The sequence below is a fragment of the Chelonoidis abingdonii genome, chromosome 2, assembly GCF_003597395.2.
Source record: "Chelonoidis abingdonii isolate Lonesome George chromosome 2, CheloAbing_2.0, whole genome shotgun sequence".
NCBI classification, from domain to species: Eukaryota; Metazoa; Chordata; order Testudines; family Testudinidae; genus Chelonoidis; species Chelonoidis abingdonii.
In genome coordinates, this window is record NC_133770.1 from 17233613 (window position 1) to 17250889 (window position 17277).

Here is a 17277-nt window from a genome sequence, read left to right on the forward strand (position 1 = left end):
CCCCATTCTGCTCCCTGTCCCTTGACTGCCCCCACCCAGCCCCGGAGCCGGCCCCCTTACCATGAGGCTCCTCGCTCATCCGGAGCCCTGCCACCACCCCCCCCACACGCAGCCCCGCTTCACCTCGCCCCGCCCCTCAGAGTGCCGTGCGCGCAGCAGCAGGGCTCTGGGTGAGTGGGGAGCGTCCTTCCCTCCCCACAGAGCCAAATGCTGCCCCGCGGGAGCACGCAGCCCCAGCCCCCCAGAGCTCTGCGCGGACGGCGGCTGGGCTCTGGGGGAAGGCGGGGGAGGGGCCGGCGGCTTGCTGCACTCGGCCAGCACTCTGGCGCAGGACCGCGGACCCCGTGGATTGCCGCGTCGGCAGGATTTTTAATGACATGTGGAGTCCCAGCAGGCAGCCGCGTGCCATTAAAAATTGGCTCTCGTGCCATCTTTGGCATGTGTGCCATAGGTTGCCAACCCCCTGCTATAGATTCTGCTGGGGAGGTGCTGCAGTTACACTTTTTGCCCACCAAGGGCTGCTGCGGTGCCAGAAGAGAGGGCAGTTGGCCAGCAGAGAGGCTGTGTTCCTCACAGCAGAGCCAGGTGAGGCGGCACGAGAAGGACAGACTGGGGTGTGGACTCAGGAGCTTGGGGGAGGAGGTAGCATCAAGCCAGGGGCTGAATGGGATTAGGGGTGCAGGGCTACACAGAGACAGGGGAGATGTGCCTGACTCAATGGGAGAGTCCAGGGGTCAGCTAGGGTCTGCACAAGGGAGGTTCCCCAACTCCCTAACAATCCCCCCAACCCCAGCTCCTTCCCAGCAATTATGTCCCTCTCCCTCAGCTTCTTTGTTACCCCTGATTCCCCCTCACGCCTTTGCACTCCTTCTGAGGGGTGGAGGAAATACATTTATGTATTGTAGCTTAGTAAGGAATCAGTCAAAAAAGGCACTTCCTGAATCTTATTTTGTTGTATGTATTGTTACAGACACACTTGCTGACAGGTATTTTGAAGTAAGTTACCAAAATAATTGAAACTGGTGTGATATACTGTGTTATTTTGACAAATAAAATAAGCAGAATTTTAAAATACTGTGTGCAGATTTTTTGGCACAGAATTCCCCCAAGAGTAAAATTCCCCCAGGTGGGGAGGAGGGAGCCAACTTGACAAGCAGAGGAAGGTGGAGGAGGCCTACCAGTCCTCTGCAGGGAAAGTCCAAGGTGCATGTGCACCCACATGTGCTTGTGACAGACTCTCTGCTGCAGTAATCCCAGGACAGGCTGGTGGAGGCAGGCAGGCAAGCAAGCAGATGGCAGTCAGCAGGAGCAGCAGTGGGGGAGTGTTCCATGATGCTCCCACCTCCCTAGCTGCAACAAAAAATACTCAGCAACAGCCTCCTTCAGCAGCAATGGCAAGGTCTGCCCAGAGTCACAGGACGCAGTGGGAATGGGCCAAGGAACTGTGGGAAGGGAAAAGATGGCATCATGGCTAAGGAAGATGAAGGCGAACTAGATTCTATCCCTGCTTCTGCAACAGAGTCCGTGTATGATGCTGGGCAATTCATCCAAACCAAACTTTTCGTAACTGGGCACTAATTGTGTTCCTCATTTTTTGGGACCCAACTTGAAACACCTGATGTTGAATTTGAAAAAGTGGTGAGTGTTCATAGTTGCAAATGAAATCAATGGGAGTTGTGCGCTGAATATAAACAAAAAACAAAAATGAATAAAAAAAAGGCTACTACAACAGAGATAAGTACAGGGGTTAGGAGTGGGGGGAGAAGGGAGGAAAAACAACACACAAAAAACCAGACCCTATGTTTCTCAGACTGGGCACTCACCTTTAGTTTGACAATTCTGGCCTTACTCTCTGTGCCTCTGTTATCATCCCCACTTTTACACCACCATCCAATCTCATGTGTGTTGTGAAGATAAATACATTAATACTTGTGAAATACTCAGATATTATGGTGACAGCACCACACTAATACCCAGATGTAATTAATAAATTTGCATGTACAGTTTGGATGGTATGCACTGAATAAGACCTAGGGTCATACACTGAATGCGGCAGGGGTTCTGTGCCAAGGGGGCTGAGCTAAGGCTGTCTTAACCTTAATTCTGTCATTTTGTAAGTTTTTAGTTAATGACTTTGTAATCTGAAGGTTCTTTTAATAGAATTTTTAAAATCTAAAAAACACACCCATCCAGCTACCTCCTCTCTTCCCAAGACAGAGAATTCCTTGCTCCACATGGGATATAAAACCATCGGGGCTCCAAGGATTCTCCCACACTCTGCTGTTGTTGTCCTAGGGGAGATGTAAATCCAGGCAAGTGTCAGGTGCAAGAGGGCAGAAAGTTCATCTATCAGTTGCGGTGCTTACATGTCACACAACTTTTCCCCCCTGCCTCCCCACTACCAGAAAGTTTCCTCACTGCAGTGAAAAGCTCTGGCCACAGGGAGAGCATGAAGCCTTTCCCTGCTGCTGCCGCTCTGGGAAAATATTTAATTGACATGCATAGCTACACACACCAGTGTGGACACATCCTGATTTTCACTGTGGCATGAAGCTACACATACTACACATCACTAGTGGTGGCATGTAGTGTGTAGATATAGTTTAAGATCCTCCAGGATATTTGGGTACTTTTATATTTCACTGAATCTTGCCCCTTTTGTATTGAAGAGTTTTCTTCCCATCTACCTTTGAAGTATTATAATCTATAGTGAGGCTTACTACTATGTAATGTATACCAATTTTATTGTTAACCATGAAAACAACTACAGTTTTCTGATGGTCTTAAAGACACGATTTGTACCACCAAATCAGAAATCTATTCATTCTCAAACCTAGCCTTGACTGAAAATAATCCCATCTCCAATTACTAGGGGGAGACAGGATATTGAGAATCCAGCAACTACTCAAAAACATTCTTCCAGAGTAACTCACCAACACAGTAAAGAACTAAATATTAATGAAGGTCTGATTTTTATCTTCCTTATCTATTATAGACCAATATAATTCCACTGATCACTTCTGATTTACATTGGTGTAAGGTAGATAAGACTCTCTTATGTCTTTTATACAGTTTAGTTACAGAACCTGTGAATTTTGCAAGCAAGTTACAAAAATATATTTGGGAGCGACATATGTTCTGGTAATCTATGGAAGAGGCACCAAGGAGCTTGGCAAGATACAATTATTTCTTGGGACTTTTTAAAAGTGGTAAGTCAGTTTTCTATAAGGACCAGATCCAGTAAAGATGTCAAGCATGCACAAATCCCACTTACTTCAATGGGAGCTGTGAACACTGACTCCCTCACAGCATTTGGTCTTAAATTACCAGTAAAGTGTAAGATTTGATCTGTGATGTTAAGATCCTGAGGTATTAACTCTCTCAAGGACAGATGCACTTGTTTACTTCCTTTAATTTTATTAAAATTTTAAGTTATGTTCCAATTGTTCACTTATTTACCTGAATATAAGTGTCAGTTAACCTCTCCACAAATGTTTTTACTCAAAAGTTTTCTATGAAATCTTCATGTTTTTCTTCCAATCAAATAAACTTCACTATGGCTTGACAACTGATTAATCAATCTCTCACACTGGGCTTTTCACGCTGCTAGCATCATTAACCAAGTTACTTTTCTTTAGCAAAATGGCTGTCACCAACAACATTTATTACTGGGACCCCAACAGCACACTCAGACTAACATGGCTACCACTCTGAAACCTGTCACTGTACAGATAGTGATCAGACATAAAAGACTTACAAATTTAAGGCATTTGTGTTGAAACTAGAATGTTCTTGGGGGCTTACTGAAACACTCCAAGACAGACATTAACATTAGTAGGCTCAGGCCTGGTCTACACACAGAGTTAGATCAACACAAGGTGGCTTACTTGTCTCTCCTGTGTACCTAATGATGTCAGTGTCTACACTTGAATGCTGCTTTCACCAAAGTGAGTCCCCAGCCACACAGACATAACTCCACCTCCACAAGAGATGTAGCCCTTACGTCGATGTAGTTAGGGTGACGTAGCGTCCATGTAGACACATACTATATCGCCTGTTGGCTGTCAGCCCTAAGTGAGATTGATAGCTGGAGCCCCATCCCCAAGACTGCAGCTGACAATCCCAGCTGTTGGCCATGGCCTCACATCTGGGACCTGTGCCTAGCTGACAACTCGGGCCATCAGTGGCAGCAGGGGCCAGCTGCCAGGCTCCAGCTGTCAGTGCCACACTTCAGACAGTAGACTTGCTCTGGGTGAGGACACACACCACTGACAGTAACAGCAAGCGTAGATGTCAACTACTGCTTTAATTACTGTGGTGGCTGTATGTCAACTTAATTTTTTAGTTTAGACAAGCTCTCAGAAATACAAGTTTTAGATTGGTGTATTTCCCTAGGTAAAATCAAATTGATGCATATAGCCTCTAGAGGCTAACACAGATCGGTTATACTTGCTATTCCACTAGCACATTTAAAAAAAAAAAAAAAAAAAAGAAAAAGTGAAATTGCGATTTTAAAGCCACGAAAGAGCAACCAGACTTACAGTAAACAATAAAGAAACTAACTTATAGATTCATTCTGATGCAAGGAAGATACTACAATATGAAAGAGGTCTTTTCTTAAAATTTTCAAAAAAACCAAAACAAAACCAAAATCAAATGAACAGTTACCACTGCATCATTTATCTTTTCAGGGGACACTAGGAGCAGAGCATGTCTCATCTCATCTCAGTCTTTTTAATCAGGCTAAAGTTAATAGCCCCTTTTTGCTGCTTCTTTTAAAAATCACTCCAAATAGAACCAACAAAATCTGAAGCATCTAGAATGAACCAAATTGTGTGCGCCTAATTTCAGAACAAATTATTCTTAAATGTTTCCACAATGGACTGAACTTTAGTACTTTCTGCTTTTGGCAACTGCATACATCATGCACACAAAACCAAAAATCTAAACTAGCTGAAATACATCGATGATTTACTGATAAAATGTAGGACCTCCAAGGAATTATACACTTATTTAATTCAGAGGATTATTTAATCTTAAAAGGCCAGGCTCAAAACACTGATAATTTGCATAACATCCATACTCCTGCATAATCATAGAATATTCATATTTTGATAACTATTTCATTTACCTATCCCCTGTTGGAAAGTCAGTATAGCTCCATGTCCATTTGAAGGTTAAGCTAACTACTGACTCAAAGTAAAACATGAAAAAGTTCCCTCCTATACAGATGTACACACTTTCAAAAACATATTACCGATTCTTGGACCCAAAAAGCATCTCAAAAAAACAGTTCTCTAAAGAGAAATCAATTTTCACACAGCATTCGAGGATGATATCTATGTGCGTATTTTAAAAGGCAACTGAACTGCAACGAAATGTAATCTTAAGCACTTACTTGTAACGTAGTGTCAAAAACAACAAGCTTAGAACTTGTTGGAACTATGTCATAACACTTGTTAGACTTCATGAATCGCATGTAGATGTCACTTTCCGATTCTTCAGATGCTGTAAGAAGAAGGAACACTTTTAAAAGATCTGGTTTTTTAAAATGCAAAAAGAAAAGCATACCATCAAATCATTTAGGCACCATTTTAAAAGATGAACAGTCCCAAAGCAAAAATCTTTGGAACACAAACATAATGAGATGGTTCAAGCATCAGATCAGAGTTCTGCAGCTCAGACCCAACCTTCCTCTGATTACACATTGAAATTACAGTTTGAGACTGACATGTCACATTGATTTTAATTGTACGGAATTCCTTGAATAAGACAATAAATTTCTCCAATATCCAGTCTATTCAACATTTTCTTTGTTTGGGATATTAATTTTGCTTTATACCCATGTTTTTCGGATACAGCTATTTCTCTGACAGGGAACTGGAGGACTAGTAGGCAAGTTTGGCAAGTTATAGGCAGGGCTGATAGCACCACCTATTAAGGTTGCTCAACACTTCCCGTAAGACCTTATTTTCAAATCACTTAGAGCTTTGACAAACACCATTTTGGCAGGAGTTTTATGGGCTAGATATCTGCCTCAAGCTTTTAAGATTACAGCCAAACAGCTCAGCCATTTCTAAGAACGAGGCAAGGGCAAACCAATCTATTCCCGCTGCTATCCCCATGTTAAATTCTGGTGACCTCTCCTCTGAATTGCTCTAGTATTCTTATGATTTGGAGAAGGACTTGAAATTTGGCAGAGACGGACTGTGTCAGAAATGTGCCTTTTGCCATCCCCATGAAAATCTGCCCAAATTTGTCCATATCATAAGCTTCTGAAAGCAATCACAGTTATGCATCTTCAGTAGAGACTTGTTAGTTTGCAGCTAAAGTCTCTAAAGATTCAGTCCTCACTGAGCATGCTCAAGCCTTACAACTCCTAGGGCTGCCCAGATAACCCCAGATATCAGAGGGGTAGCCGTGTTAGTCTGGATCTGTAAAAGCAGCAGAGAATCCTGTGGCACCTTACAGACTAACAGACATTTTGGAGCGTGAGCTTTCGTGGGTGAATACCCACTTCGTCAGACGCAGGTAGTGGAAATTTCCAGGGGCAGGTATATATATGCTAGCAAGCAAGCTAGAGATAACGAGGTTAGTTCAATCAGGGAGATAGGCCACTGTCTACAGTAAGTGGGAAAAACCAAGGAGAGAAACGGTTCGACTTGCAAGCCATTCACGAAGTCCATTAGTTTAAGTCCAGAGCTGATGAGTCAAAATATCAATGAACTGAAGCTCACAGTTTCTCTTTGAAGTCTGGTCCTAATTTGTTTGCCTCAGGATGGCCCACGCTAAGTCTGCTATAGTGTGCCCAGGAGCTGAAGTACCTCCTACAGTTGTATATTGCCACCTGAATCTGAATTGTGTCATTACTCTATTTTCGTATTGACTTCCACTTGCCAATGTAACAAGCCAAGGGCATGCGGCAATATAGGCGTATATTACATGGGAACGGCAGAGGACATGAACCATGAGCGTGTGGCGAACTCTGATTAGAGACCTGTGATGGTGTTGCTGGTGTAAAGTGGACAAGTGGCATCGAGGTTCTGTTGCATGGATGTCCTGAAGGTAAGTATACATGGACGATGCAGTGCTGGTGCAGAATACGTTTCAGGCAAGTTCTGTGGCACGCGATTGCCCTGCCACCCACAAGACCCTGAAAGTGTGGGATCATGTCCCAGAGTGATAGATCCCGATGATACGTTGAGGTTTAGCTATACCAACCTACAGATCAGCCAAGACCAATCAGCTGTATCATATCACTGCACGCCACCAATGTAATATAAACGCCCATCATAATGCAGCAATGCCTCTCTGCTATGTTACATCGGACCAAACTGACAGTCACTACGGAAAAGAGATATAAGGACACAAATCAGAAATAGGAATGGCATATATACAAAAACCTGTAGGAGAACACTTCAACTCCCTGCCACACTTATAGATTACCTAAGGTGCCACCTGAACAGCAAAAACTTCAGGACCAGACTTCAAAGGAAACTGCCTGAGCTCAGTTATCGCATATTTGACACCATCAGCTCTGACAAACAATAGACTGTAAGGCAGCCAATACAGAACCAGTCTCCGCCCTGGTTTCACACCTCTACTGCCTAGAAGGGCCTCAATTCCTCCCGATTGACTAACCCGTACTCTAGCTGCTTGCTAGCATATAGCTACTACCTTGCCCCGAAATTTCCACTACCTGCGTCTGACGAAGTGGGTATTCACCCACGAAAGCTCACGCTCCAAAATGTCTGTTAGTCTATAAGGTGCCACAGGATTCTCTGCTGCTTTTACATAACCCCAGAGCAACTGAGCATATTCCACCCAGCCCAAGGCTACAAGGGCAAAGTTGGATCTTCCCCATAATGGCTGTTTCAGGGCAATGTGGGCTGAGCACTGGAACTGAGAGCATGGAGCCTGTCTCTCCTATATACTCAATGGCACTCACCATTGCTGCGCTCCAACCCTGCTGGCACCCAAGCAGTGTGGAGGAAACCATCTGATCTGAATGCAGATGGGACGAATGCCAGACCAGGGAGAGGGGAAGGAGATTGAGACAAGGAATCTAGTGAGACAGACTGTCAGGAAGGATAGGAGAGAGAGACTGGGGACATGAACAGAAACACAAATTGGACAAAGAGCTGGGAAGGGTAGGAGATGAGGAAAAGTGAAAACAGAGTCTGGCTAGGCAAAGAGACTAGGACAAGGGAACCGATAGTAGCCCGGCAGCAGCTGGGGAAAAGGACTGTGATCCAGCCTGGGTGCGTGTGCACCCAACACATTGGACGAGAAACCAAAAAGGGGGAATTTAGAATTGGCTGGGCAAGGAGACTGGGCACAAAGAACTGAGGGAGGATGGATGGGAACTAGAGTGGGACAAGGCAAGCAAGAAGGGCAAGCAAGGAGAACAGGACTCAGAAAATACATGAACAGGCAGGAGGGGCAGGGCAGGAGTCAAGTGTCGGGGGGAGGTAGAGAGGAAAGATGGGATGAACAGCCTGTGCATGCTCCCCTCCAGAGCCTGGGATGAAATTTAAGATTAAAAGAAGTGTCTCTATTCTAGGTCAGCAAGTATCTGTGAAATCCACTGGAATAGTATGTCATCCCCCAGTGTTGGTCCATACAGAGGATGACAATCTACTACTACTATCAGGTACTTTAACACTTGACCTCTAACAGTCTGTGTAGTGGATCTAATGGTTCCAACCTGCTGATGACCATGTGATTATCCATAAGACGACACCAGATGGTTGTTTTTTTGAAGCTAGGAAGTTACATTCATACAAACTAACTGATAAAAGAACATTAAGGTAGTGAAGTCAAGGACTCAAAAGTTAGGAAGTGCCAGAATTAAGGCTTAATTTGCTCCCCTTGTGAACACGCTCCCCTTGTGAACATGCATTATGATAGTCTTTAATTACATGATCACATACTATTTTCTCTACAGGACCCCTCGCTTGTTCAGTACACACTATGGACCTGCTCTGGGGGTAAATCAGGGTTCTGTAGTAAAGGAGACTTATCTATGGGACCCCAGTCTCATTTCTTTCAAAAGTTAGTAGGTGAGGAGTCAACTAGGCAGGGGATTACAGGAAGAGAAAGGAAGGTCTCATGGCTAAGGCAGCTAAATGCTGCCCTGGAGAATCGGATTCTCTATGACATAGGCAGGGATGTGTGATGACAAGCAAGTCCCTTATAGCAAGCTTTTCAGAAGTGGTCATTAATTGTGTGTTTCTTATTTTCTGGTGCCCAACTTGAGTCCCTGAGATCTGATTTTTCAGAAATGTTAAGAGCTCACAGCTACAACTGATGTCAGTGGGAGCTGTGCTTCCAATAGTGTGTTACATAATGTTAAGAACTCTGAAATAATCAGGCCCTGTGTGTCTTAAGTTAGGCACTCAAAATTAAGATCAGCAGTATCTATAAGTCTGTGACTCAATTCCCTGCTCTGTACAATGGAGATAATACTGCCTCCTCCACTTACAGAGGAATTGTGAAAGTTTGTTATCTGTGAAACAATGCATTCAGATACAAATAAATAGTGATAAGCACCACAGAAAAGCCTGCGTAGAGTAACTGGAGTTCAAGATGTGCTATTCATATGCAGATTCAACTGATGGTGGGCATATGCCTCAAGATTAGAAACATTTCACAAGCAGTTCAATAGCAGTGGTTCTCAACTTGTTTCTGTTCTCAACGTGTTACCTGGGCCGCAGGTTGAAAACCACAGTGCCCCCTAGCTAACCTCCCCTGCCCCCCAATTCCTCCACCCAGAACCCTCTGCCCAGAGACCCCTCCACAGAGTGGGGCCAGGACCAGAGTGCTGAGCGGGCAGAAGGGATCCTGGACCCCACTGTGTAGGGCTGGGGGACCATCGGGACCCAGACGCTAACCCTGCCAGAGTCAGGGGGCATCCAGGAGCCCCAAAGCTGCTGCTGCGTGGGGCTGGGGGCAGCCAGGACCTTGGAGCCTGACCCTGCTGCTGTGTGAGGGGGTGGGGAGGTGGAGGGGGGATGCAGAGGCACAGCCTGAACCTCAGCCCTGCCACTGCATGAGACCACGGGGAGGACAGCCCAAAGCCTGCAGCCTGGACCCTGAGCCTGCCATGCGGGGCCAAGAGGCAGCTGGCAGACCAGTATGTGGCCTTTAGCACACACCTGAGCTAGGCTACAGCTGTGTGTTAGTTGGGCTGCATGCAGACCGTGAGTTGACAACAGCTGATCCATACAGTCCACATGTGGCCTCCCAGTCATCATACTCTGCGACAACAGCATACAAGGGCAAAGGGCATCAGATGCTATTTGGTTCCTTCTTACCAGAGGATTGCCAAAGAGGACTCAGAGGTAGACAGGATGAAAGGGCAGATTGCAGAATGTGTATGTGGACACTAGTTAGTGTACAAGGGTAACTGGAATTCAAGGCAACTTCCCATTCTCCTTGAAGTGCTTGTCCATATGCACACTCCACTGATGGTACCTCCCAAATAGTGACTGAGTTAAGGAGGTGGACTTGGAGTGATTAGTTAGACAAGTGAAAAACTGCTTTAGCAAATGCAGCATCGGACTTGGAAGCCTGAGTTTAGGGGACAATATTTTGAGAATGTATACTGATGGCAAACACAACTGCTTTGCAGATGTTGATACCAGTCAACTCTGTGTTCTTGGGGAACCAGATATCCAGCCTGTCTGACTCATAAAAGACATCTCCCCTCCCCTACCAGTCTCTGCTTGAGCCAAAACTGATTAGAGAAAAGACTTGCAGAGAGCAGTGAAGGGTGTTGGAAAATACACTTAGACCGCTTCTGACAAGGGTGAGAAGATTACGGCATCTCCATTAGCATACAGAACAGAGAACTGCACTGAACTCTGGGACCAGAAAAGCAGGGAAGCACTGCATCATGGGGGATCTCTGCTCCAAATGTTAGTGAACCTGTGCCTGCACACACCCAGCTGAGCAGTTATCAGACCAAATCTAGTAATGAATCCTTGACTGATAATCAAAATACTGAAGGAGCCTAACTGCATTGTGAGCTCCCTGGAAGAAAACATCACCCATAGCCAAGAGTGATCAGCTCCTATTGTCTAGCCTAAAGAAAACCTTTGAGTCATTAGTTTACCCATAAACAAATCTAGTGTTCTCCCTTGAACCATTGTATTCTCTACAAAACCCCCTACCTATGCCCAAGTGTTCTAATACAGGGACCCAAATTAAGCATCAGTTCCACTGGGACACCATCTTCTCCTTACTGATTGTGCTGGGGGCTCTGCTTCTCTCCAGCACTCAGGACCCTGAACTACCACCACCACCTGGGAACCCTCACCAGTTCAAGCTTTATGGAGTGTGCGAGATCCCTCTCTTTTCTTTTCTACCTCAGGTATTAACCTTTAATAATGTAACTGTTATGTGGGTTTAGGCTCTCCTTGTGTAGTTATCACCATGATTCAATAAATAACTTTTACGGTTAAGCTGGTTGCTTCTCTCTCCCTGAACTTTAGTCTTGTGTGTTTTTAGCTTCCCCCATTTACTCTACAGCAACGCTTTTTTTTTTTTATACCTAAGCTAAAGATCCCTGTTGCGCTCAAAATACTGTGGGGTTTGCTCATCAAGTGGGTTACTACCAGTATAACTGTAATGTGAAAGTGTGGACAGGGACGTGCTAAACCTGTGGCATATAAGGGTACCAGCTTGGAAGTGCTACCTGGCCCAGCCTATTGAGCCCAGGGGCATATAAGGGTGACAGCTTAAAAGTGCTGCTTGACCTGGTCTGCTCAGACTTGCGTGCGTGCTCATCTGGTTCTGGGGCTGGAAGCACCAAGCCATGGGGAACCTAGGTCCTGCAGGAAAGCTCCACTGGGAGGGGACTTGCAGAGGGAGTAGAGCTCTATATGAACACACAAGTGACATAAGCAGTACCTTAATAAAATTACAGAATTCCCCTCCCCTGAAAAGGAACCCTAATAAATGAGCATACCCCAAAGTAACGGCCAAATTTGGTAACAACGTTTAATACTGGCAAATTACACAGTGGTGTCACAGATGCGGCTTGTGAGTGGTGGCTCTCCCTTGGCTACAGGAAAGGCCATTCTGATTGAGATTGTCAAACTGCATCTTTTATTCTATTACTACTTTTGAACAAAATTAAGAGTGTCCTTGTAGAATACAGAGTACAGCAGATCAGCCAATGCCTGCATTTCCCTATCTCTTCTGGCACAAAGCTATAGAAGTTAAAAATATCACTTTCATGGAAAGGTGCAGTAGGGAAGAAGAGGCCACAGATTTGAAGGCTGGCTTCATGAGGGCTGAGAGTACCAGGTTCAAGTTGCATGGGGATAGAAGTCTCTTAACTGGTGGGAATACTTTAACTAGGCCTTCCTGGGAACCTAACTACGAACAGATGAGAAAATATTGTATGGAACTCCACCAGTGGATGGTGAGCTGATATGGCCACTAGGTGCAACTTGACAGAACTGAGAGACAGGTTTGTGTGTTTTAACCACAGTAAATAGCCAAGTATTTGAAGAGTGATGAGGCATCATGGATTTCTGGCACTAGTGAGAAAAATATTGCCCATTTTACTAGATTGTGAGAACTTCCCTAACAGCAAAAAAGAATCAACAAGATGAACCTAACTCTGAAAGAACTTTCCTGTTCTATTGTTGGCATCCACCTAGCTATGCAGTGATATGCAGGTGTCAAACAGTTCTGCAGTGACTCAAGAACATGAGTATCAAGCTCATGGCAGACAGTTAAGAAGCGGGACACAAAACTCCAAATTAGTTTCAAGTGGATTTCACCAACCACTCATCAAATGTAAACTCCTCAAGCACTAATAGCCTTAACATGGACTCACAGACAGCCCCTTTGGGCACTGCGACCTATCTTGCCACCCAGGTAAGCCTCCAAAACTCCCTTACACCAACCCTCCACCCAAATTCAGATTACTTCCACTCTCAAGGGACTAGTCACTTATAATTGGATTTGTTGTATCTTACATCTCATACCAAAGAGAACACTTGTAGCCAGTCCTATAACTAACTAACTAAAAATGTATTATACAAAAGGAAAAAGAAAAAAGACTTACTTCCAAGGTTAAACACATACAAATGAGTTAGTCTTAGTTTCAAAAGGTAATAGAAGCTTCTGTAATACGCAAACTCTATAGGTTCCTTAGGACTAACTCAGGCTACACACTGGGGATCTCTTGTTTATGCCTACAAATCTTTGCCCTTGAGAATCCAAGCAGCACAGAAATAAAAGTTCCTGACAAGGAGAAACTATTCCTCCCACCCCCCCGCCCTTCTCTGAGCTGCCGGTTCAGCTGATGGAAATAATTCACTTTGTACATCTCCTTTCCACGTGGAGGGAAGCCTTCTACAAAGGCTTCTCTGTTGGGCAGTTCACCCCTTTGGTCAGGAACCAGCATTTCTCACTAATTCATGTCTCTTTCCTGTCTGGTGATTTACACAGAGAATTACAATGCAAATGCTCAAATACTACCTTACAATATGAGACAGGTATGTTAAGTACGTGAGATTAATGCATGCAGCAACTTACAAGCATTCAATAACGTCTATTTACAGTTCTAATACTTATTTTAGAACTATTAAACACAGGCGAGACAGACCGAGTTTCTACTATGCATTTGGCAATATCCAAGTGAGGCATGGAGATTTTGGCATAAAGTGGTATCTAGTATGCCACTGTCACAGCAGGGCTGTCAGGTTTCGGTGTAGGTTTTGTCCATGGTCCTGAGACAGAAGGTCTGGAAGCAGCTGTAAGGTTTTGGTTTGAGATACTGATTGGTTCACAGTTGCTAAACTTCTATTGCCTGGGCCATGCAAAAGCTATGAGGATTAGCTTGGCTGAATCTTGTTTGCAGAGCACTCTATGAATCAGAGGTGTTGGGGAGCGGTGGGGAAGAGAGATACACACACATCATGTCTCCTGAACATGGTATTGGAAACACATCTGCTATGACTTTTGGACTTATTCCTACCCTTGAGCAGAATTTGATGCTTCTTGTATTGAGTGGTGAAGAAGTCCATCCTGGGCTTGCCCCAAGCCTTGAAGACATTCTCCAGGATCTGGTCTTTAAGTCATTAGTTCATTATTTGGGAGGAAGTATCTGTGAGGTTGTCTACATGCATGTTCTGTGGTCCAGGAAAGCATACTGCTTTCAGGAATAACTAATGTTTGAGGCACCAATTCCAAAGCCTGATGGCTTCCTGAGAGAGAGAAAGCCCTTACTGCACATTTGTGGATATAAAACATGGTGCTCATGTTTGTCAGTCATGATCTGTACCAACTATCCTATTAGGTGGCGGAAGGATTTTCAGATCTTCTGTACAGCTCTGAGTTCTACGAAATCGATGGGCGTTCTCTTCTTCCTTGGGCAGGATGAGCCCTGTACCTTTAATCTGTCCATGTGTACACTCCACCCTAACAAGGATGGATCCATGACATAGGCTAGGATGGCAAAGGCACCCAGAAAGGGACCCCCTCTACAGGCATTTATTGGGTTTTTCCACCATTTCAGTGATAATAGGACCAAGAGTGGGATGAGGAGAGATGTCCAGGTGATGTCTGTTGGCTGTCAAAGCCAGCTTTAACCAAAATCTATCAGCATTCAATGTGAAGTCTAGCATATGGTATTATGATGTGCAAAAGGCCATATGACTGCGGAGGGTGAGACATCATCTTATATAGATATGTCGGTTCTTCTCTGGTTGAAAAGTTACGGCAAACAGTTCAAATAACTTGCCTTGAGGTAGGTAGGCCCTGATGAATTTGATTATCTGAACCAGGATTAAAGCTGATTTCTGTTTGTTGACGTAGGCTTAACTTCTGGAAGCAAGTGAACATGTGTTCAGAGGTCTCTTGAGATTTGCCCTGTATGAGCCAATCTCCCAAGTTAGGAAATATGGTGATGCTGCACCTTTTCAGGTGAGCTGCCACTACTGATAGCACCTTAGTACTGGACTGGTAGCATTCTTCATACTGTGGTGATTCTCAAGGGCAGTACCTGATACAGGTAGTGATCCTGGCTTACTGTAGGTGCTTCCTATGGTGTGGAATGATGAATATGTGGAAGTTTGCATCCTGAAGGCTGAGATACACAAACCAGTCTCTGTACTCCAGAGTTGGGATTATCTATGTAAGCATGTCCATCCTGAATTTCAGCTTGCAAATTAGCGTGTTGAGGTTCCACAGGTCCAGGATAGGGAAATAGCCTGTAAACTCCATTTCCCCCATATTGTGAAGTGATCTCTTCTACTGTGTCAGGACATCCTCATGCTTCTCTCTAGAAGTAATGGATCCTCTTGAGATGCGGCCCTGAAAAGGGATGGGGAAGGGGCTTTAGGTGTTGTAGCCCATAGAGCTGGCTTTACCATTTTAATTTTGTTTAGCAGTGATTCAAGAAACCTACTGGTCTGTATCTTGTAAGGCATCATCTTAAGCAGTTAGCACAAGGCTTTGCTGCCTATCAAGTTTGGCATAGATAAATGGCCCAACAGTCCCCCTAAGTTTTGGGGACTCAGGAATAGTGTGCTTAATGGAGGAGTAACTGCAGGAACACTGAACTGACACTAGGCTTGGATATTTTAGAATAGAAAGATCGGAAGATGCTTAATCACAAACTTACCTTGGTGACGAATTTATGTATATAGTTGTGATGGGTTGGATCACAGAACCCAGCTTGGGAGCTGCCAACTGATGCCCCAAGATTACTTCTGCCCCTGCTCTCCTGCCCTGGCAGCTTAGGACTGCAGTGCCCTGCCTGGTTTGAGCCAGGCTCGCTAGCCTGCTGCAAACCCAGACCCAGGTCTGAACCACGTCCCCAACAGCAGTAGACTTGACTGAAAGCAGCTTACAGAAATGTTCTTATCTTTAACACTCAGATGCCCAACTCCCAGTGGGGTCTAAACCCAAATAAATCCATTTTACTCTGTATAAAGCTTATACAGAGTAAACTCATAAATTGCTCGCCCTCTATAACACTGATAGAGAGATATGCAAAGTTGTTTGCCCCCCCCCAGTATTAATACATATTCTGGGTTAATTAATAAGTAAAAAAGTGATTTTATTAAATACAGAAGGTAGGATTTAAGTGATTCTAAGTAGTGACAGAACAAAGTGAATTACCAATAAAACAAAACATGCAAATCTAAGTCTAATACAGTAATACAACTGATACCGATAAAAACTGTGACCTCAGTGACTTCTGCAGCAGCCGGTGCATCTGGCCTGGGGGAGCTCAGGCAGCCCCTGCGTCAGTCACACCGGCCGCTGCTGGGGCAGTTGTGGGTTAATCTGCCCTCGTCTCCCAGCAGCCGCAGCAGAGTTTGGATGTGGCAGGGGGCTGGGGCGAGGTGGGCTCTGGGTGGCACTTACCTGGGGGCTCCATGGAGGCGGTGACATCCTCTTTGCTCAGCTCCTAGACAGGGGCATGGCCAGGTAGCTCTGCACGCTGCTTTCAGGCACTGCTCTCAGTTCCCAGCCAATGGGACCCGTGAAGCCAGCACTGTGGGCGGAGGCAGCACGAAGAGCTGCCTGGCCATGCCTGCACCTAGATGCTGAGCAAGGGGGATGTCACCGCTTCCAGGGAAGCACGGAGCCAGATAGGGAGACTGCTGGCCCCACCAATGTCATCCGCTCCCCCCACCCCGAGCACCCACCGCCACCCTCAAAGATTTAGTCAGTGGTATATCAGACTATTTTGAAAGGAAAGCTCTAGAACAGGGATTCTCAAACTGTGGTTTGGGACCCCAAAGTGGGTCATGAGGATGTTTTAATGGGGTTGCCAAGGCTGACTCGGATTTGCTGGAGCCCAGGGTTGAAGCCAAAGCCTGAGCCCCAGGGCCGAAGCCAAAAGCCTTGGGTTTCAGCCCTTGGCAGCAGGGCTAGGGTTACAAGCCCTCTGGCTGGGGCTGAAGCCCTTGGACTTGGCCCCCTCCCCCCCCAGCACCAGGGATGGTGGGGCTTCAGCTTTGGTCCCCCTACATGGGGCAGCAGGTCCTGGATGGGCTCAGGCTTCAGTCCACCCTCCTCGGGGGGTGTAGTAATATTTGTCAGAAATGCAGGGTCATGGTGCAATGAAGTTTGAGAATCCCTGGTCTAGAATTTTTAGAGTTGGTAGAGTAGAACACCTCTTTCAACTGTCCCATCAAAATTGACGCTTCTGAGACTGGAAGGGTTGGCTGGTGTGGGATGGTGTAATAGGCTTTCACAGTCTTCCTGTGGAAAGAGTGACATTTCCTAGGGGGTTTGGATGTTCTT

General features: G+C 45.3%; 1 protein-coding gene across 8 annotated transcripts in view; it reads right to left on the reverse strand.

Annotated features, from left to right (window-relative positions):
* The window catches only part of PRKAG2 (protein kinase AMP-activated non-catalytic subunit gamma 2), a 403677-nt gene that overhangs the window by 59480 nt on the left and 326920 nt on the right, over positions 1–17277 (reverse strand). For all 8 annotated transcript variants that reach the window (XR_012655174.1, XR_012655175.1, XM_075062183.1 and 5 more), the window contains one exon: positions 5399–5508. Coding sequence is in view for 6 of the 8 variants with exons in the window: in XM_075062183.1 (XP_074918284.1) it covers positions 5399–5508 (110 nt within the window). In the remaining 2 variants the exon portion in view is untranslated. The remainder of the gene's footprint in view (positions 1–5398; positions 5509–17277) is intronic.